Genomic DNA, 18,331 nt, shown 5'->3' with positions numbered 1-18,331 from the left:
CATAGGGACTTTTTGTTTTATTTTTATCTGCGAAAGAAATTTCTATCAAAGAGATTATCTATCAAAGAATGCCGAAATTAAATACACTATTGTTTGACACCCTGTTTAATTATAAATATTTGTAAACCATCAAATTCAACTCATGTCAAATAGTATTTCGAAAATTCTTACAAGCAAACTTTGTTTTTAGAGGAACTCTGTAGGTATACTATACAGGGTGTCCCACAATTAGTGCGACAAACTGAAAGGAGTTGTAGAGGGTATCAAAACAAGTCATTTGAGTATAGGAACCCATGTCCGAAAATGTGCCGTTTTGGCAGGAGGTGGAGTGAAACGTAAGTTTCAAGTTGCATTATTTATTCAAAACATTTACAAAAACTGCTCAAAGTGCCGTCCAGGCGTGTCTATTTGTGTCTTCAACAGAATGGACGGCACTTTGAGCAGTTTTTGTAAATGTTTTGAATACGTAATGCAACTTGAAATTTACGTTTCACTCCACCTCCTGCCAAAACGGCACATTTCCGGACATGGGTTTCTATACTCAAATGACTTGTTTTGATGCCCTCTATAACCCCTTTCAGTTTGTCGCACTAATTATGGGCCACCCTGTATATTCTGCTAGAATCTAAGGGAAATGGTAATGTATATTCTTTCTCACTGTTTTAAACCCACTGACAAGTATTACTCATGGTTTAATCCCTTTAAAGTGCAGTACTATGTTTCACTGACTGTGCCGCCCAAAACAAAATAAAGCAAAAGAAAAGAGATTTATAGAACGAAGAATTTCCATTCATTCAATGCGGCCATTGTTCCTTGTTCGACATTCATTAATAAAACATTTCTTCTTAGCCTTTTTCTTCCACCGTTTCTGTCCGGGCGGCTTATTATTATTCACTACGAACAAAATGGGTTATAAATTATCTTTTATCATTAATTTATTGGTCTGAAAAATCGTGAAAAGTCTCTTTAAAACTTGTATTAATCGAAATTTGAATAAATATCGATTTTTAATTATTTACTATAGTCACTAATGATTCTGATTATATTTCCAATAAATTGCAAAAATTGAGAAGTTTAATGTCAAATTAGACGACGCGACGTCTAGACATTTACCTCACTAAAAATTATTCATCGATTGTCATTTCCCAGCCGTCTTTAACGCCGTTTTTTTTCACGTGACAGAAGATCTGTTGACGTTGGGCCAGCAATATTTTCCAAAAAAAAATAGAAAGTTGCTACCATCGAAATGAATATAATCGACTGCGACGAACTTCAAACTTAGGTCCTAAAAGTGCGTCCACATTGCTCGTGATCCTGCTCGCGCTCTTGTTTCTGATTGTCCTTGCGTTGCTTGCGCTTCCTGTTTGTCGTGTTTCTCAAGATATTTCGGCTCGCAAGCAACTGCGGCGGCGTGTCCACATTGTAATGTAGTGCTTGCGTTCGTGCTGTTCGGACATTGATGATACCGAAGTATTTTTAATAGCGGTTGCTAGTGCGATCATTATTGTAAAACGAAGGAGACAAAGAGAAAAAAAGCGGTGTTGGATGTCTAATAATTTCAAAAGTAGATCCCCGCACAGTGAAGGTAAACATCTACGCGATTTACAAACAGACGGAATGTTTTTTAATATTTTTATCGCATGTCCGCTACTGATTTTAAAAGACTTATTAACTTAGTTGGCCCCCGTATAGAAAGAAAAAATACAACTTTTAGAAAGTGTATTCCGGTTAAAGAAAGAGTTAAATAAAGATTGGCCATAACATTAAGATTCTTTGCAACTAGGGACTCACATACCAGTTTGGGTTATTTATTCAAAGTTTCCAAGCAAAGCATTTCAAAAATAATACCAGGCGTATGCCAAAATATAAATAAAGTTCTCAAAGATCAGGTTAAGATAAGTAGACAATATAAATATAGGGTTATATTTTATTAATGGTATATTTAATATTATTAATCCAAGAACAAAATACAAATATTTGTAATTCTGAACAATTAAATAAGAAAAATCATTGTAGTATCATCATACTGCAGCAAATACCGAATCCTATGAATGAAACCAAACTAAAAACCGAGCTAAAAACTAAACAAACAACGCAAACAGCTCGAGCGCTTCGAACTGCCGTAAAGTATGCCCGCATGGGTCCAAAGCGTCTCTGTGATGTACTGCGATAGAGCCGAAAAGTCGAAACAGGCATTTTATGTGATCGCAAGCACGCGGAGCACCGCGAGCGTCGCGTCGCGAGCGCCGCGAACAGCTCGTTCCAACTGTTTCCCTTGTTTTTCGTATTTCTCGTGTTTGTTCGGCCTGCTCGCGCGCAATGTGGACGCAGCTTTATACTGCGGTGATACGCACCACAGCCTATTTTTATCCAGCCAGTCGATATATGATCATTTGCATGTAAATTTGCCTACCTACCTAGTTATTCATTTATTTCATATTGTGTGGCATGTCGAGTTTAGAGCTTTCCTTTAGAAAAAATTATCAAGCCTAGCACTCTGTGATAGCTAACTATTTAGCAGATAGTTGAAGATATTTGAAACTTCAATAATTAAATTATATTTTTTATGTAGTAGTTTTGGTTATTATTCAAACTTTTAAAATTATTGTTTGAGTCTGTGGTTGGTTCCTTGTTAAACATCGTTGAAATATTATAGTATAAGAGCTAGCAACGTTTTCGAGAAAGTATTTTAGGACGTCTGGCTCTTTGATATATCTTTTACTATGCTCTCTGGAATAGCATGCGGCCCGTCTGGCTGCCGATACCCGTTGCGTTTACTACTGCGCATCGGAAGAAGATCCTATATTTTTTATTAATTTAGTCCTATAAATTCTAGTATTGAATATAAATCGAACATGTCTCCATAGCGCAGTGCGTAGAGTTTCCGACCACGAACCGATGATTCAGAGTTCGAATCCGGGTCAGGTCAAAGACTTTTTTATTTTATTTTCGTTTATATTCTGATAGTAAAGTATTAAATAATTCTGGTAATTAAAAAAACAAATATTTAATACTTTACTATCAGAATATAAATGAAAATAAAATAAAAAAAGTCTTTGACCTGACCCGGATTCTAACTCTGAATCATCGGTTCGTGGTCGGAAACTCTACGCACTGCGCTATGGAGACATGTTCGATTTATATTCAATACTAGAATTTGAAGGACTAATAAAAATAGAGGATCTTCTTTCAATGCGCAGTAGGGAACGCAACGTTTACCGGCAGCCAGACGGGCCGCATACTGTTCTAGAGAGCATAGTAAAAGATATATCAAAGAGCCAGACGTCTTAAAATACTGGTTTTTTCCACGTTGCTAGAGCTCTCGTACTATTAGTATTTTAACCGATGCACACACGCTTTTAGATATATCATATTTAATGAGAGTAATTGATTTTTAGATCAGAAAGACAATAATAAATTTTAAAGATTTAAAATTATAAAAATAAATGGACGGAAATATTACACTTTTAAAAAGTAAAACCTGTTATCTCTAATATCACCAGATTTTTTGCTTTGGCGCTTTTATATCAACAAAGTGAAGATAAAAGGGAGCATAATCTGACTTTAAAAGATCGTATTTCATTGGGTTTATTCATAGTGTTTAAGGAAAGAGACTCCTAAAGGGAAAAATGGCTCTAAAATTATAGATAGGGCGATTATATTACATTTGCACTTTAACTTTTGTTTAAGAAATTCTGTTTCAAAACGAATTATATTAGGTTGTATTTAAATAGTGTGGAAATATGAATCTATACCTACTCTCTTGCTTTGATAAGAGAATATAACTCACGATAATGAAGATCCCTGTCATTTTGATAAAATCAATGAAAGTCCCATCAAAATTAGTTCAACCATTTCAGAGATTATACTTTGCATTTTTACAAGTACCTGGAATATCTTAATTATTTTTTTTTGTCTTTTAATTTGTAGAGCTTTATATGAAGCAGCTTCTCGAACACCTGTGCACGCCATGCGGCAACTGGACAGATGGAGGAGAGACGGCCATAGATCATCGAAATTCTTCGTGTGTACTCCCGTTTTGGGAGCTAAGAGGAGGAAAATGAGAGAGAGGATCGATATCGATATAGAGACTAGAATGGTGAGTGGTCCTTATTTTAAACATGATCTAATAGTGCCGTTATAACAAGAATTTTGAATATAATTTTATCTATTTATATAAAATATCTCATATCGTCAGAAAAGTTTTCCTAGCGAATACATTTGTGATTGGTTTGCTGAAAATATTTTCATTGTTAATTATAGTAACAATTGCAATGAGGTTATAGGGTAACGAGGTTCCATAAACATTTACTATAACACAAGTAGATTAAGAATTAGAGATAAACTCCTCATTTGACGTAGCGTAATAGAGCAATTGAAATAATCATCATCATCCTCAGCTTATTCAACCATTTCCAATTATGGTGTAGCCTTCCTCACATATTTAGATATTCCCTTTGTAGTAGGGTCCATTGCTCTGTATTGTTAGCTCTGCGGGACCAAGTTATCCCTGCTAATTTTCTAATATAACTAATATCATGGTCCTATCTCAGATTTGGCCTCCCTCTAGTTCTCTTAATTCCTTTTGGGTACCATGCTATAATTTTTGTTGTCCGGCCTTCTTGCTAGGTGTGCCGTCCGTTGCCACTTGAGGGCGGATTCGTAGATCATGACTGGTAGTACACATTGGTCGAATGTTTTCTTCTTTAGATAAAGTGGTATTGTAAATTTGAATATAATTGAGTTTCTTCCATAAGTACAGAGCTGAGTATTCTTCTTCTTCTTAAAGTGCCTTCTCCATTCAGTGAAGATCGGCAACAACCATGGCAAATTCCTCTCTATTTTTCGCTCTTCTCAGCAAAGTATGTGAGTCCAGGCCTGTCCAATCTCTGATGTTCTTCAGCCAGGAGCATTGCCGTCGTCCGGGTCCGCGCTTTCCCTCAATTTTACCCTCGATGATGAGCTGAAGGAATTCATACTTGCTATGTCTCATGATATGGCCCAAATAGGCTGCTTTCCTCTTTTTTATTATGTCGAGGAGTTCTCGGTCCTTGTTCATTTGGTTTAGAACTCGTTCATTCGAGACACGGTCAGTCCATGGTATTCTCAGCATTTTGCTACTACTAGCTGAGTATTAGTTGTCCCAAATATATATACTCTACTGTTTCCTGTTTTGTGTTATTTATTACTATTTTCTGTCTACTAGTTCGTTGTACATTACTTTAGTTTTTGCTTAATTCATTTTGAGACTTACTTTATTGCTGGCTGTATTTAGTTTATTAATTTGTGTTTGTAGTTCTTCAGTATTATTGGCAATTATTACTATGTCATCAGGTAGTCTTAGATGGTTAAGATATTCTCCATCTATTTTTAATCCTTTGTTGGTCCAGTCTAGTTGATTGACTAAGCCAGCTGATGCTATATACTTGCTAGGATTTTCCAGGTTCTCTCACGCGGCGTACTTAAGTATTTCAGCTGTTATTCCGTCATTCCTTGCTGCTTTTCCATTTTTCATATCTTGAAGAGCCTTTTCTACTTCTCCCACTAGAACTTCTTGGGCGTCGTATTGTGGTAGGGACAGTCTTTCTTCTTCATGTGTGTTTTCTTGGGCTTTATATAGATCGCTGTAGAATTTTATTACCAGGCTTATTATTGCGTTTTTGTCTGTTATTATGATGTTGTGTTTTACATGCTTCTTTCCGATCATGAGGGATTTCTTGGCGTTCTTATAGCTTTTTCTTTGTTTGATTGCAGTTTGTAGAAGTTTTTCGTTGTAGTTTTTGATGTCCTCTGCAGTAATCCTCTTTCTTATCACTCACACAATCCTCTTCTCTTACATACATCTCTTCTGTATATTCTATTCTGTTTATGCTGCTCTCGGTTTTCATTCCCCTTTTTTTTAGTGCTTTTGTCTCATCAGTCAGTTTATTATTTTTGTCACGCTGCTATGGGCCCCCTATTTCTTTCGCACACTTAAGAACAGTATCCATGAGCTGCTGTGTGTTTGTTTCTTATTCAGGCAGCCAGCTATCCAGCAGCTGTTACTATATATTCACTGGATCTTTCTTTTAGTGTGTTGGTGTTTACTCTAGTTGTATTTGGTTTCCTGCTCAATTTTAGTCTTTCAAGTCGAATGTCAATGACTATTCTGGTTCTGATAAGTCTGTGGTCACTACCTGATTGACTTTATAGTGACGTAAAAAATATCAATATACAACTTTTTGAACAGAGGCGTCATATTTTTTTAATATTTTCTGAATCACTAAACCATAAGGTTAACTGATATTCAGTTAATGGTATTTGATTTTATAAAATGAAATGTCTTATTATAACAATGATTCTAAATAGGCTGACAATTTTTAGCGATTTGTACTGTTTCTGCTTTCAAGCTTCTGAGATTCTTTATATTTATTTAGAATTCGACATTCATCAGCAGTTTGTTGTTTAAGAAATCTGTTATACTGTTAACTCTCGTAAACTATTTTATAATATATATAAACAAAGCTATACATGCTTTAAAGAAGTCTTTACCTCAAGTATAGCAGCTTCCATTGGTAATTTGTTGCTCGCAACAGAATTGTAAGTTAGCAAGCAACTACACAATAGTTTATAAAGAAACTCGATTCTGCGACTTAGGAACAATTTTATAAGAGTTTTATAAGATGGTAAAATTCTATAAAATACTATTTTGCATCGGTTTTGCAGTATTTTGGTACTATAAGCACGGTTACTCTAAAATTATAGTTACTGTACACTCTGGTCAGGCAATATCAGCACTTATCTTATAAATGCCCTATAATTATGCCCTAAGAACGTATCTTAATATTCGTTTTTGGTTGATACCAAACATCCAACTTTTTTGATAGCATGTTGACAAACATCCCAAGGCGCAACTTTGCTCTAATTTAACCATCTGCGTATCTATTACGGTTTCCAAGATACCAATGCTCGTACCTCGAATTTGTAGCACCCTATATACAATATTACTTTGTCTATGAATACTACACAAACAAATTCTAATTAAATGAAGATATTAGCAAGTTTTCTGAATGAAAGCTCAAAAAGGTAAAGTTCTACTTGGTTAACATTAGCCTTAACTTTTTCTGAGATTCTACTAACAGTCCGTAAACTGACACTGAGCGCAGCTGAAACACGCTGAAGCAACAATATCAATTTTTACACCTCTTACGCAGTTAAAGGGTTCGCTGCAATCTCTTCCTGTTCAAAATGATTAAGTAGAGACAAGTAGAGTATCAGCACTTATCTTATAAATGCCCTATAATTATGCCCTAAGCTAAGTCCGAATTGTATTCCGGAAACTTCGGCAGCATATTCTGCAGATAAAAACGAATAAAAAAGTTCGTATAAATGTAGGTCCTAAAATGCTTAGTTTCAGAGATACAGGGTGTAGAAGTTTCATTTTTATTTCTATTTTTTCCAAATAATTTCTGAAGTAACGTCAATATTTGTATGAAAATTGGTGTCTGGGAGTTTTTTGTTATGAGAAATTTGATTTTGATGTCAATACGACTCCTACTAGTAGAGGGCGCCACCTATATGTGTTTTATACTGTTTTGAAGCGTAATAACTTTTTGTCCGTACTTGTATAAAACTACCGAGCGAAAAAATATACATCTCTGTGACTTTTTACGTAAAAAATATCTCTTTGTAAAAATCGCTACGAGCAACCATTTTTAAGATGTTCAGAATGGAAATAGTGAATACATATCATTATTGACGAAAAATAAACGCGTTGAGTAGATAGTTTGGTTTGGTTGAAATTTCACTGAAATAATAAATTTGAAAATTTTATTTTTTTTAAACTAATCATAAATTTTTCTGCAAAAAATTATTATAAAACAGGTTCTGTTGAATTTTTGGCACAAAAATATTTCAAATTTATGATTTCAGTTTAATAACTATTTAGTCAACATGTTTAATTTATTAATGTCAATGATGACAGGTATTAATAATTTCGATTCCAAATATCTCGAAAACCATTACTCGTAGCGATGTTTAACAAGAGACCTTTTTACGTAAAAAACGTCGTAAATGTATATTTTTTTACTCAGTAGTTTTATACAGGTACGGACGAAAAGTTATTACTTTTCAAACCGGTTAAAAAATATGTAGTTGGCGCCCTCTACTAGTAGGAGCCATATTGACATCAAAATCAAATTTCTCATGTCAAAAAACTCCCAGACACCAATTTTTATTCAAATTTTGACTTTACTTCAGAAATTATTTGGAAAAAATCGAAATAAAAATGAAACTTCTACACCCTGTATCTCCGAAACTAAGCATTTTAGGATATACATTTATACGAACTTTTTTACTTATTTTTATCTGCAGAATATGCTGCCGAAGTTTCCGGAATACAGTTCGGACCATCCTGTATAGTTTTTGGCTGGTAGCAAACGTCCGTCCCTGGCGTCTCCCATGCTACTAGCTACTAAAAAATACTACTAGGTACTCTAAATTTATAGAACTACTTTCTTAGCAAGGAAGTTAAAAATTGATTCACAACATGTTAAGTTGCTGTTTGAAAATGGGAAACAGAATTATTTATTCTTAACGCTTCAATAATTCATTTGTTCAATTCTTATATAATATTTAGATTGTAAATCAGTCCACTAAATCCCTAGCAGTATAATTATTGTAAACGCTACTTTAAAATTTCTGGCAAAATTCAAGTGTATCCAGTCTCCGGTGTCGTTGATCCTGAACCTGTTCCGTTTCGATCCAAGTTCAAAACGCGAGACCCCGATCTATTTTCACATTTTAGAGCGAATGAAAGTGTGCGCCAGAAGCAACTGCTCTTCGCGTTCGTAAATAAATCTAATGGAACGCCTAGGAAAACAAAAAAGGAAGAAAACTATAATTCATACAGTGCTTGTAAGCTGTCCAAAATTCACGATAAGATGCTTCCTTCCTGATTGTACCTACTGCGTGATTGCTTCAGAATTCTAAATTAAATCTGGAAACCTTGCCAAATCATAATTATAACGTGACAGAAAGTTTCTTAATATAAATAACAAATTACAACCTCTATTACCATAGTACCATAGTGTTAATATTAGTTAATACAGGGTACAGGGTGAATTTTTATGATGATTTTTTAACTATCAAAGTATTATGACGGCTTGATCATTAAACTGTTGTCTTACGACATGTAAAAACATCCTAATCAACAACAAACTATATTATTAATATATTTACCAATTTAAACTCTAATAGTTTTTATTTATCTTAGTCATTATATATATCACAACCTACAGGGTCCGGCAATAGTGCGTCGGGCATCTGTAGCTCCTAGAATAAAAAACTTGAGAAATTTGTTTAAGTGCAAACCTAAAGTATGTACCAGGATGTATTTCAAGAAAATATTTTAACTTCGATAGGGTGGCTTGAAAAAATATGAGTGGACCTGGATGATTTTTTTCAAATGGAACACCCTGTATATTTTTGCATTTTTGGCTTCCTTTCAGATCACTTTACATAAGCCTAAGATATGAATAAATATATTTCGATAGTTTCAGAGATATTAAAAAATAAAAAAAAAAAAAAAAATATATATATATATATATATATATATATATATATATATATATATATATATATATATATATATATATATATAAGAATATATCTATATATATATATATATATATATATATATATATATATATATATATATATATATATATATATATATTTCAGCCCTTCTTAAAAAAATATTAAAAATACAAGAACTGTTCTGAAATCAAAACTATATTAGGTATTTACTTTAGATGGTCTGTTCTTACTTTGCTATAAATATGGTAATTGTAAATCATACAGGATGTTCAATATTCCACGCCAAACTGTCGTATAATTTTTCTTGGTTTTTAAAATGGAACACCCTGTATATTATTCTTTTATTAGATGGAGAGTTAAAAATGAACATTTCTTACACGCAGTATTATTCCATATGGCGCTTTCAATGGTAAAATACGAGAGAAAAATTTGGAATACTCGTTAAAAATTTTGAAATACTCTAAATACAAAAAATGCTCATTTTTTAATTTTCCGTCTATTGAAAAAATATTATACAGGGTGTTCCATTTAAAAAAGCGAAGAAAAATTATTTTATATTAGAAAGTTTGGCGTAGAATTTTGAACATCCTGTATAATTTACGATTTTCATATTTATAGCAAAGTAAGTTCAGACCATCTAAAGTAAATACCTCATATAGTTTTGATTTCAGAACAGTTCTTGTATTTTTAATAATTTTTTTAAGGGCTGAAAAATATATTTTTTTATTTATTTTTTAATTATCTCTGAAACTATCGAAATATATTTATTCATATCTTAGGGTTATGTAAAGTGATCTGAAAGGAAGCCAAAAATGCAAAAATATACAGGGTGTTCCATTTAAAAAAAAGCATCCCGGTCCACTCACACTTTTTTGAGCCACCCTATAGACGTTAAAATATTTTCTTGAAATACATCCTGGTACATACTTTAGGTTTGCACTTAAACAAAATTCTCAAGTTTTTTATTCCAGGAGCCACAGATAGCCGTAGAAGTTTGTTCACCTAATTTTAAGTAAGCATTCAGAACGTCATAATTAGTGGTAGTAATTTGCAATTATTGGAAAAAGTTAACAAACTTTTGACTTTTCCACTAATTATACTTCAAAATTTGCGAGGAATGTCATTTTGGCCTTTGAACGTCAAGAAAAATGTTGGTTATAAATCAAATGTTTATTGTTTTATAACTTTGAATAAGAAGACTAAGGAAGGAGCATAATGCTATCCATGTATTCATGCATGGTGGGCGGAAAAAGGACTCTAGGGTTGGGATCCTTGACAGTTCTGTTTGACGATTCATTTGACACATTTGAATTTGATTTGAAATTTTGTGGATTTGTCAGTCTTTACGGAGCTTATTTTATGTTATTTATTATTTATTCTACTACTGATAATTGTATAAATGTAGTAAATCTAGATGGAAATTGTGGCAGAACTTAAATACACACTATCGCGATTTATCGAAAAAGACTCTAAAATAGTTGGTTGTGTAGCGTGCGGTAGATCTCGGGAAAAATCGAGTGAAATAATGGAACAACTTTTCGCTAGTAAGTGACTATATAATATACATACGTGTAGTAAACCGATCATTTATGAAATTCACTTAAATTAACTAAGTATCTATTTTTTCTTGCATTTTTGCTTTTATTTACTACTTGTCAAAAATTAGATGTCAAAGAATTTAGATACGTCATTTGGACTTACCTGGTTCAGTAGCGTATCGGATGCTAAATAATTATTATAACATCTATTTTTATTAGAATTTTATATTTTTATAACAATTTTAATAACTGCCAACATTTATTCACAACGTAAAATAAAAAAAAATATTGAGTCTACCCCACGTCTACCCTACATCATAGTTTTACATTTTTAAAATAAAATTAGAACGGCACTGATAAACCAGAATTTAAGTCGGCCATATTTGAGGCCCATTGCGGTGGACCTAAGATTTTTGATATGCTCCTTCCTTAGTCTTCTTATTCAAAGTTTTATAAGCTAAATATTATGCGTTCTCTATGGATACAACAGACTACCGCAAGCTGTTGCTAGGATATTTTATTAATTTTCATTGTGTTTTTAGACATTGTGAATGATCGTAAACTAAAAAGTATAAAGTGTAATAATTGAAACCACTAATTGGGAGGTTCTGAATGAAGCTTAAAAAGTATAAAGTGTAATTGAAACCACTAATTTATTCCACTAATTGCGAGGTTCGAATGAAGCTTAAGTAAGTATTCCAAATTAGTCGTAGTTGACTAAGAAAGACTAAGTTAACCAACGAAGACTAAATGATAAATTGCCGTGAATTATCTCTTTTTCCCAAAGAAATATGTTGGGTTAAAGTTTTGCGACGCGCGAAAACAAACTCGTCGTAAATCATCTGGTTCCGATAAAGCAAAGTCGAAAGGATTCCTCCGGAAAAGCTCGAAATGAAAATTGATTACCGGACAAATCGGTGAGCAGCGGTATGCGGTATGTAGCGCGGTGCAGAGGAACGATGTGGAAAACCAGAGGGGTGGGGGGAGGAGGGGAAACGAGGAAATAGACGTCTATTTTTCGCGCTGCGGCGCCCGATAATCGGCCTGAAATAATAGCCCGGCTATTTCCTGTTTGACATGGTGAACCGATCGAATCAGTGGCGTCGGACCACTTTTCATTAGGAGTTGAAGGAATTAATTATCTTTTGTCTCTTTGAATATACTAGATATACACCAGTCATACAGATATACACATGTCCAAAAATTAGGGATATTGTACCATATGATGAAAAAAAAACGTCAACAGAGTTGATTTGTTGTTATTTTGTATTACAATTATATATCTAATGGGAGGACATACCTGGTGTGTCTCAAAAGTGGCTCACCCCTATAACTTTTTTTATATTTTCATGTAAAAAAAGGAATCTGGTACATACCAACTCTCGTCTTATCTGAATATATTAAGATTAGTATATGACATAAATTAGGATTGATTGACGTATCCAATTGTTTTTGACCACTTCCTGTTTCACCGGAAATGACTACAACTTTTGATTTTTAAATGACATCCTCGATATATTTTTACTTTATTCGATAAAAAATAACACTTCCAGTAGAATGACATATGGTATGTCAACTTTTGACATTTCAGCATAAAGTTTATTTGAAATTGTAACATACGGTTCATAATGAAAATTTGACTCGATATACCAAGTGTGTGGTACATACCTACCAAATTATTCGCAAAAAATGCTTTTTCCAAATATGCTATTGAGCCACCCTTGTTCCATTTGAAAAAATTGAGATATGTTTAAAAATACGATTTGGACATCTTTTAACCGGCCAGGACAACACACTAAAAACATTCATAGTCAAACAACATATACGATCAAATATATTTTTCCAAAGCTCCTTGATTAAAAATTAGTGTTTTTAACACAGACATGGTACACTAAATTGAAATTCAAAATACAACTATTTTTTAAACGAAAATGTCAAAAGTTGACATATGATATGTCATTCTGTTGAGAGTGTCATTTTCTATGGAATAAAGTATATACCGAGGGTGCCATTTAAAAATCAAAAATTGTCAAAACAATTGAATACGTCAATTAATCCTAATTTATGTTATATATTAACATACCAAATCACATTTTTTTATCTGAAAACAATAAAAAAGTTATATATGTATACCTAGGGGTGAGCCACTTTTGAGGCGCACCCGGTTATACACAGGTATGACTAAAGTATAAAAACTACTACAGTCGTACATTTTTTCACTATTCTAAATAAAGATCTGTATAGAATTTGTTCTGGATACTACTCTTCGTCAGGTCATAGAAGCAAGAAAATTACAGAAATGGTAAACAAAGTAAAACCCTTCCATCTGAATACGGACTCTAACAGATTTAGTATGTTTAGATACTAAAATCACAAATTCATTATTGATATAGTTAAGACGAATTTATACTGTCTTTGAAAATGGAAATTGATTGAAACAAACCAAGTGGTTTATTTAGTCTTATAATTTACTCAAAATAAAAGAACTCGTTTTCTTTATTTTATATTAATTGAAATCTTGTCAATAAGCAACAATATCAATTTTGATTAATTCTATCTAGGCTTGGGTACTATATATTAATGAAAAAAGAACTTTTGATTTTTGCCTGTTGTTTTCTGAGGCAACCTGATTACCGTTTTGAAGATACTGTCCCATCAGTTTAAAAGAGTTTGTTTTCACGCTTAGCAAAATTTAACTCACATTTGTTCATATAATGATAATTCATTACAGTTTTATCATTTCGGCTGCATTTGTTAATAATAATAGTCAGTTACTGTTACTAACTTCGAATGTTTCGCATAATTTGTTTGATATCATTGCAGGTCATTTGATATCATTGCAGGTTGATTTAGTGTTTACGGACTTTACCAAAGTGCTTGACAATATTGATCATATTTATTTGTTCTGTGAGTTCAGTTTGTCGTTTAGTTTGAATTAGTAGAGTAGTAATTCGACCTTTTTATACTGAAAATACTGTTATATCGAAAATAATGTCTAATGTCAAAAAATTCGAAATTTTCCAAAAAAAATTCGTGAAAAAAAAATCGTAATCGTACTTAAAAATTACAATTAGCAGAATATACTGGCCGAAGAATATTATCTAGTTATGTGCCTTAAGAAATTAGGGTCCATAAAACTTACAAATGACATTATTAAAGTCAGTATAGAAATAATTACCCCCATATGAAATAATAAATTTGACTTTAATCTAATTAAAGTACCATTAATATCATGTAATGCTATCTATTTTTTAATTAAAGTAATTTTTATAATTCGAAATATACCTAAATAATATAAAATTTGTATTAAAAACTACGATTTTTCATTAACATAAGATTACTTTTCTTATACTATTAAGAACTTCCAATTCAAATACTCATTAAATTGAAATAAATGACTACTATTACTAGCAGAGTAAAAATGAATGATTTAATTTGACGTCAATTTAGCAAGTGATATTAAAATGACTATAAAATATCTCTGTTTAGTTCTATTTTGAAAACCTATCATATCAACATAATTCAGTCGAACTCTTAACTACTCCGTACAGATCATAAAATGGAAACGACAGAATCTTGGCAACGATCCTAATTTTATTCGTTTTCGAAGACTGGCATTTATGTAACCCAGACCTTTGTGCTTTCAGAGATGAAATACAGCTTTTAGGACTTGTAAAACTAATAATAAATTCAACAAGATGCAATGTTTTCTAATAGTACCAATTTTGAGGTTCTTTTTTGTTTTTTCATTATGTATGAAAAATGAGTGCATATAGAGTGTTCCATTTTGTTACGATTGAGGGTCATCTGGCATATTGGTACATAAAATGTATAAATAATAATATAACAGGCAACGGCCTAGCTACCTCGAAACACCGGTTCCCATTAAAACACCGAAGTTAAGCGACGTAAGGCGATACTAGTGGATGGACGTGTGACCGGTTCGAAACTCTGTATCGTGCTGTTGTCCAATAAAGGCAAAAGTGTAAAATCTATTGACACATACTGCTCATTCACGCCGGTTTTAGGCCGGATGAGATCGGATATCTCGTGAGTAAGCCCGCGGTTACATTGGACGGGGGTCCGTGCGTTTTTTTAAACGTGCGAGCTCTGACGGAATTTACTCGCACGACTATTTTATTTTAGTGATTACATTAGATGCGCGTTCATGGTGTCCTGTGTGTCGAGTTTGTCAAAACGGATGCCACTACTTTGATGCTGTCTGAGGATTTAATGTTAAAATAACTACTTATGAACAGAAAAAAATGTTTTATTAAATAGTAAATTATTTATATGCAAGAAAAGGGGAAAAATGAATATGTAAAATATTTGGTGAATTAAAACAGCAACCCGTCAAATTTTTTGAATATTTTAGAATGTTTCCAGCAACATTAATATATCTAAAATATAAAAATAAACCTAGTATTCAAAAATATTCAAATTTTTCGGGAATGTATTGGGCCTAGAGATATAAAAATTCGAATGCTCGGACGTGCACGTATTAAAAAGAAAACCCAGTTTGTATTTATCCGACCAACGGAAATTGACGTACGTGCACGGACGCGCAAACGCCGATGCAATGTAACCGCCTGCGTAGATACCATTTGTTTGTTTTTTGCTGCGTGCACGCCCGTGCACGTACGACCAAAAAATCGCACGGACCCGCATCCAATGTAACCACGGGCTAAGAGTTGATATAGACACTTGCCAAGTCGGTAGGCCATTGACCATGATATGGCCGAGGACTGCGGTTTGAATTCCGCGTAAACAAAGTAGGCCCCGTCCAGATTAGTCTTGGCAGCAAAAAGAAGACGTTAACTGAAATCTTTACTTTTACTTTACTTTACTTTAATAATATAACATACGAATTAAAAATACTATATACTTAAACAGCCGTTAAACGGTAGCCTACTAAAATGCCCTTAATAGATATTGTGACGTCGTTCATGTCGGCGGAAAGTAATGCCTAACCTTAAGCATTTTGCAAGAGCACCTGTGGGTCAGTGGCTGAGGCTATCGCTTCGTAAGCGAATGGCCCGTGGTTCAAATCTCACGCCGACCAAGACTTTTTTATATTTTTTTTTGCTTATAGCGGGATCTTATTGCATTGGTTTCACTCTTTTTGGTTGGATTGGTTTAGTTATTTGGCGGGTTGGTTAGCGTGGTTATTTGAAGGGTGTTAATTCATTGGTTAGTTGGTTATTTGGTGGGGTTGGTTGATTTTTATAAATTTATATTTGTTTTTTATATTTTTTATCAGTGTCGAGGTTAGTTGCGTTGGTTAAGTTGGTTATTTGGAGGGATGGATAGCGTTGGTTAGTCCTTATAAAATTCCTATATTTCATAAAGCCGTCAAGTGCGTCACATCAACGACGTCATACCTATTAACGGCATTTTAGTAAGCTACCGTTTAACGGCAGTTTAAGTACAGCCTTAAAAATATGTAAACATAAAATAAAAAAAAGTAAGTTCGAAAGTTTGTTTTTCTACCATAAGCATAAATTTGTATTGTATTGTAACATATTTACTAAGAGTGGGTCCCACCAGGGACCCTGCGGCCGTAAGGGCCTATTGTGGCTCAGTTTTTACAAGCTCTTTAATACAAAAAGAGTAGTAAAGTTCGCCCTCAAGATCCAACCTTTTAACATAGGATGTTATGTCCCAGGGTGATATGTCTCCTAGGTCTGCCAGTCTAGCGTGGTTTTGCCAAACACCTCAAACCTGGTCCTGCTCCCTACAGGGCAGGTACATATCACGTCCTTTATTGTTTCGTCATCTTCCATACAGCGTCTTCCACCAGTGCCATCCTGTGTCAGATCTCAGATCTCAGCCGGCAGTGACCCGTGTATACTGCAGTAAGCGTACGCGCTCCATTCCTGCCAGGCATTAGAGTTCTTATGTTCTGCTTTTGAATGGCCCAGCTAGGATTTTCTAGGCATGTTCCATTTCGGGACTGTCATTCCAGTTCCTAACCCACTCACAGAGCCTGTCTCTTCTGAGATTTTTTGGAACGCTAAGTGTCGGTTGTGGGCCCACGAATGGCGAACCTGCACCTGTTTTTGGAGAGGGAATCAACACGAAGTTTCCTTCTAGGCCGACATGTCCCGGTATCCATATTAGCACCACTTTCCATCCATATTAGCACCACACAATCCTATCTCCTAATATATCGAGTAGTTTCCTACAATGAAGAATCGTCCGAGACGTGCTTTTCGTTACCTCAAGTGCTTTCAAGGAGGCTTGACTATCCGAAAATAGGCTTATTGTTTTCCCGGTGGTTTATTGCTGTTCTACCAGCAGTTGCACACAGGTTTCAATAGCATATAGCTCGGCTAGGACAATTGTGTTGTGTTTTCTAAGACTGTGGTAGGATCTCAGTCTTTGGACTGATGTAGTAAATTCCTGCGCCAGATCCTTTTTCGTTCTTGGATTCGTCCGTGTACCAACACATTTCCATACAATATATGAAGACAAAAATAACAGCAAAATTTAATAATAGAACACTAAATTATACGCATAATACAAATGACATAGAATAGAAGTGAGAACTATGGCTCCAAATGCAGGCAGAAATTGTTTTGCATGGCCTTCTGTTATTTTAAATGTTATGAAAGTTATTATTTTTGTAGTTGTTTATTATAACTATACTGTTTAAAACTATATTACCTATACCGTTTAAAACGATTGTAAAGAGATAAATTATTAAAAAAAAATAAATGCAGGTCAAAATGTCTCAAAAATTAACTCTCATTCAATTTCATTCAAAATTACTGAAACTACGGTACTAAAGTTAGTCGTCCCTTTATGGTCTACTGATTTTGCCGCTTCAAACGAACAAAAATGATAAAAATTCAGTCACAGTCTACGAATCTTCTGCACTTGTGGTTCGTTACATTCTAATTACGATTTGCAAGGTCACTTTTGGTTACTTTTTCAACTTGCTAAATATAAACTCTTTCAAAAACTCATAATGATTTGTAGGTAATTTTTACAGGTATATAAAATGTGTTGGATATACATTTTTCGCTACATTATGTTTATTTTTTTTTATGAAAAATAAAAATCACTAAGAAATGTAAATTGACGGAACAAGAATAATATAAAACTAATACATTTGCACAACGCGGCATATTGAATATGTTCATAATAGGCGACAAAAAAAATAATAAAATAATAAAATTAACGGAGCTTGGTAGATAATTATGTATTTCAATGTT

General features: G+C 33.5%; 1 protein-coding gene across 2 annotated transcripts in view; it reads left to right on the top strand.

The window, feature by feature from the left end:
* Positions 1 to 18,331, top strand: part of LOC115889022 — a 335,787-nt gene that overhangs the window by 293,508 nt on the left and 23,948 nt on the right. For both annotated transcript variants that reach the window (XM_030908938.1, XM_030908930.1), the window contains exon 3: positions 3,931 to 4,099. In XM_030908938.1, the coding sequence (XP_030764798.1) occupies positions 3,931 to 4,099 (169 nt within the window). The remainder of the gene's footprint in view (positions 1 to 3,930; positions 4,100 to 18,331) is intronic.

Source organism: Sitophilus oryzae, unplaced genomic scaffold (genome assembly GCF_002938485.1).
Source record: "Sitophilus oryzae breed Bouriz unplaced genomic scaffold, Soryzae_2.0 scaffold_1171_pilon_pilon, whole genome shotgun sequence".
NCBI classification, from domain to species: Eukaryota; Metazoa; Arthropoda; class Insecta; order Coleoptera; family Curculionidae; genus Sitophilus; species Sitophilus oryzae.
Note: the sequence above shows the minus strand (reverse complement) of the source record. Positions and strands in the feature narration are given on the sequence as shown.